Source organism: Bombus impatiens, unplaced genomic scaffold (assembly GCF_000188095.3).
Source record: "Bombus impatiens unplaced genomic scaffold, BIMP_2.2 scf_0647, whole genome shotgun sequence".
Lineage (NCBI taxonomy): Eukaryota > Metazoa > Arthropoda > Insecta > Hymenoptera > Apidae > Bombus > Bombus impatiens.
Window position 1 is genome coordinate 42298 of NT_177066.1, and position 2044 is coordinate 44341.

A 2044-nucleotide genomic window follows, 5' to 3' on the forward strand; every position below is an offset into this window, starting at 1 on the left:
TCGATCGACGCGATTGCGGTGCCATGTTTCGAAAGTAACGAACGAAAATTCGGCCGGGGATACACGTTTTTATTCGCATTTCACGCTGCACAGTATAAACTTTCGTCCATTCAGTCTTATGTACAGTAAATGCGGAGAACGCAAGCGCAAGGGGGCAAAAAGGGGGAATGGGAGAGGTTGAAAGGCGGCGTGTCGACAAAAGTCGAACGAAAGCGAGTAAAGCGACGATCGTTTCGCGCGCCGCGAGCAAGCAAAGCGCGAAACGCTCGAAACGAACAGCTGGAGATACTTGGAAAGCTTCGAACGATGGGACGCGAACGATCGAGCTCGCGACTTATTTACGACTGATTGTTCGCGACTCGACCCTCGCGTCCAAACTGTTCGACAGCGCGTCGCGTATATTACAAACGTTTATTCTAACGGTGGACAGGCGACTCGTTAGCGACAAGTGTTGACCGTTTTCTTAACCAGGCAGGTGTTGCAAGTGACCTCGCAGCACCAGCGGAACCTGCATTCGCAGCTGATCTTCTCCTTGACGACTCTGGTGTCGTAGCCTCTACCGCAGCAGAGCAGCTCGCATCCGTCGACCCCTTGACTGGTGGAGTTGCATCGTCGTCCCTGTGTGCCCAGGGAGCCCGTTTTTCTGTTCGGCTTGCAGAAGTCCGGCGAGTCCTCGCTGTATATCAGATCGAATCTGTCCGGCGGCTTGATGGTCGGCCCCTCGGTGATGAAGCTGTGGCCGTCGTTGCTCGGTATCACCTTCGCCGCACCGTCGAACGACTCTTTCAGCCTGTTGCCAACGTCGCGGAACGCCGGCATTTTCCGCCAACAGGTTCGAACCGTGCATGATCCCGAAAGTCCGTGGCACTTGCATTCCGTGCTCATAAAGTCCCTGATGGCCTGCGGCAGAGACGAGAGAAAAACAAAGCAGTCGCGATGTACCGTGAAAGTTCGGGGAACGGGAAAGCGCGCGTTGCCTACCAGACGACCGGCGTTGTTGTTGTGCAGCTTCACCAGCGTTTTGATGTCGCTGCGCTTTCGGTAAGGGGCGTCCATAAAGTCCCGTGACTTCTTAAATCCGAACTTTACGTTGTCGCCGCATCCACCCCACTCCCAGTCACCCTCGGTCGGCAGGCTCTTCTCCATTTCAGCGGTACGGGTCAATTTACCGAGCCGATTACCTGCGCAATTCGCGATGTTCGCGAGATCCGAGTCTCAGGGTTGCGTAGCAAGAAATCTAAACTCGTTGCTTACCTTTCGCCGTCATCTTGTCGCAGGAGCATTCGACGAGGTGTCCCATGGTGCAAGCTCTGGTCACCGCGTAGGTCACTCCGGCCGCGGTGATGGCGTTCACAAAACCCGTCTCTCTGGTATCTGCGAACATCGGCACGAGTTACGAGAATCGATTAGCGGCCATTTGTTCTTTACGACCCTGAAAAGCTTCGAGATTCCCGAGCCTCGCGTTCTCAGATTAGACAGACTGCCGAACGGAAGAAATCGGATTACGACGAACGAGGTAATTGCAAAAGGGAGGATAAGTCCGTTAATCGAGTATTCGCTGAATGGACGGAAACGAATTTAACTTTCGATAGAGGGGAACGACGTGCATAGACCTCGTCTCGCGTCTGAAAACCGTGCGGACGTCGGAATCCTCGAGGAAAGAAAGGGCGCGCCCTCCAAGCGGAAGGATTTCGGCAGCAACGGAGTTGGTTGCGACAGACTCGACGTTTCCAAGTGGACAGACAGACGGTCGTCGAGGGATTCTGGCAGCGACGCGAGAAGAGCGAGCCAAGCAGGAGAGAACGAGGTCGTCGGATTTCGGTGGCGTGTGTATTCAGTTTCACCTGTCACGTCTCCACTCCATCATTAGGCGGACAATGCACGCCGGAGGTTCCACCCCTTTTCAAAACGGCAGATTACCACCGCCTCCGTCCAACGGCTCCATGTCACCCATTGTCTCTCACCTGTCCGAGCATCCGGGTTTTGCAAATCCTCTCCATACCCTTCCTTTATTTCCGCGTGTTCGCGAGCCTGCTGCCTCCCT

At 54.8% G+C, this 2044-nt stretch overlaps 1 protein-coding gene across 4 annotated transcripts in view; it reads right to left on the reverse strand.

Annotated features, from left to right (window-relative positions):
* Positions 1-52: 52 nt before the first annotated feature.
* The window catches only part of LOC100745430 (protein Wnt-6), a 58962-nt gene continuing 56970 nt past the window's right edge, over positions 53-2044 (reverse strand). For all 4 annotated transcript variants that reach the window (XM_033322594.1, XM_003492046.4, XM_033322595.1 and 1 more), the window contains 3 exons: positions 1255-1374; positions 982-1181; positions 53-900 (listed from right to left, as the gene is read on the reverse strand). In XM_033322594.1, the coding sequence (XP_033178485.1) occupies positions 439-900; positions 982-1181; positions 1255-1374 (782 nt within the window). In that variant the 3' untranslated portion in view covers positions 53-438. The remainder of the gene's footprint in view (positions 901-981; positions 1182-1254; positions 1375-2044) is intronic.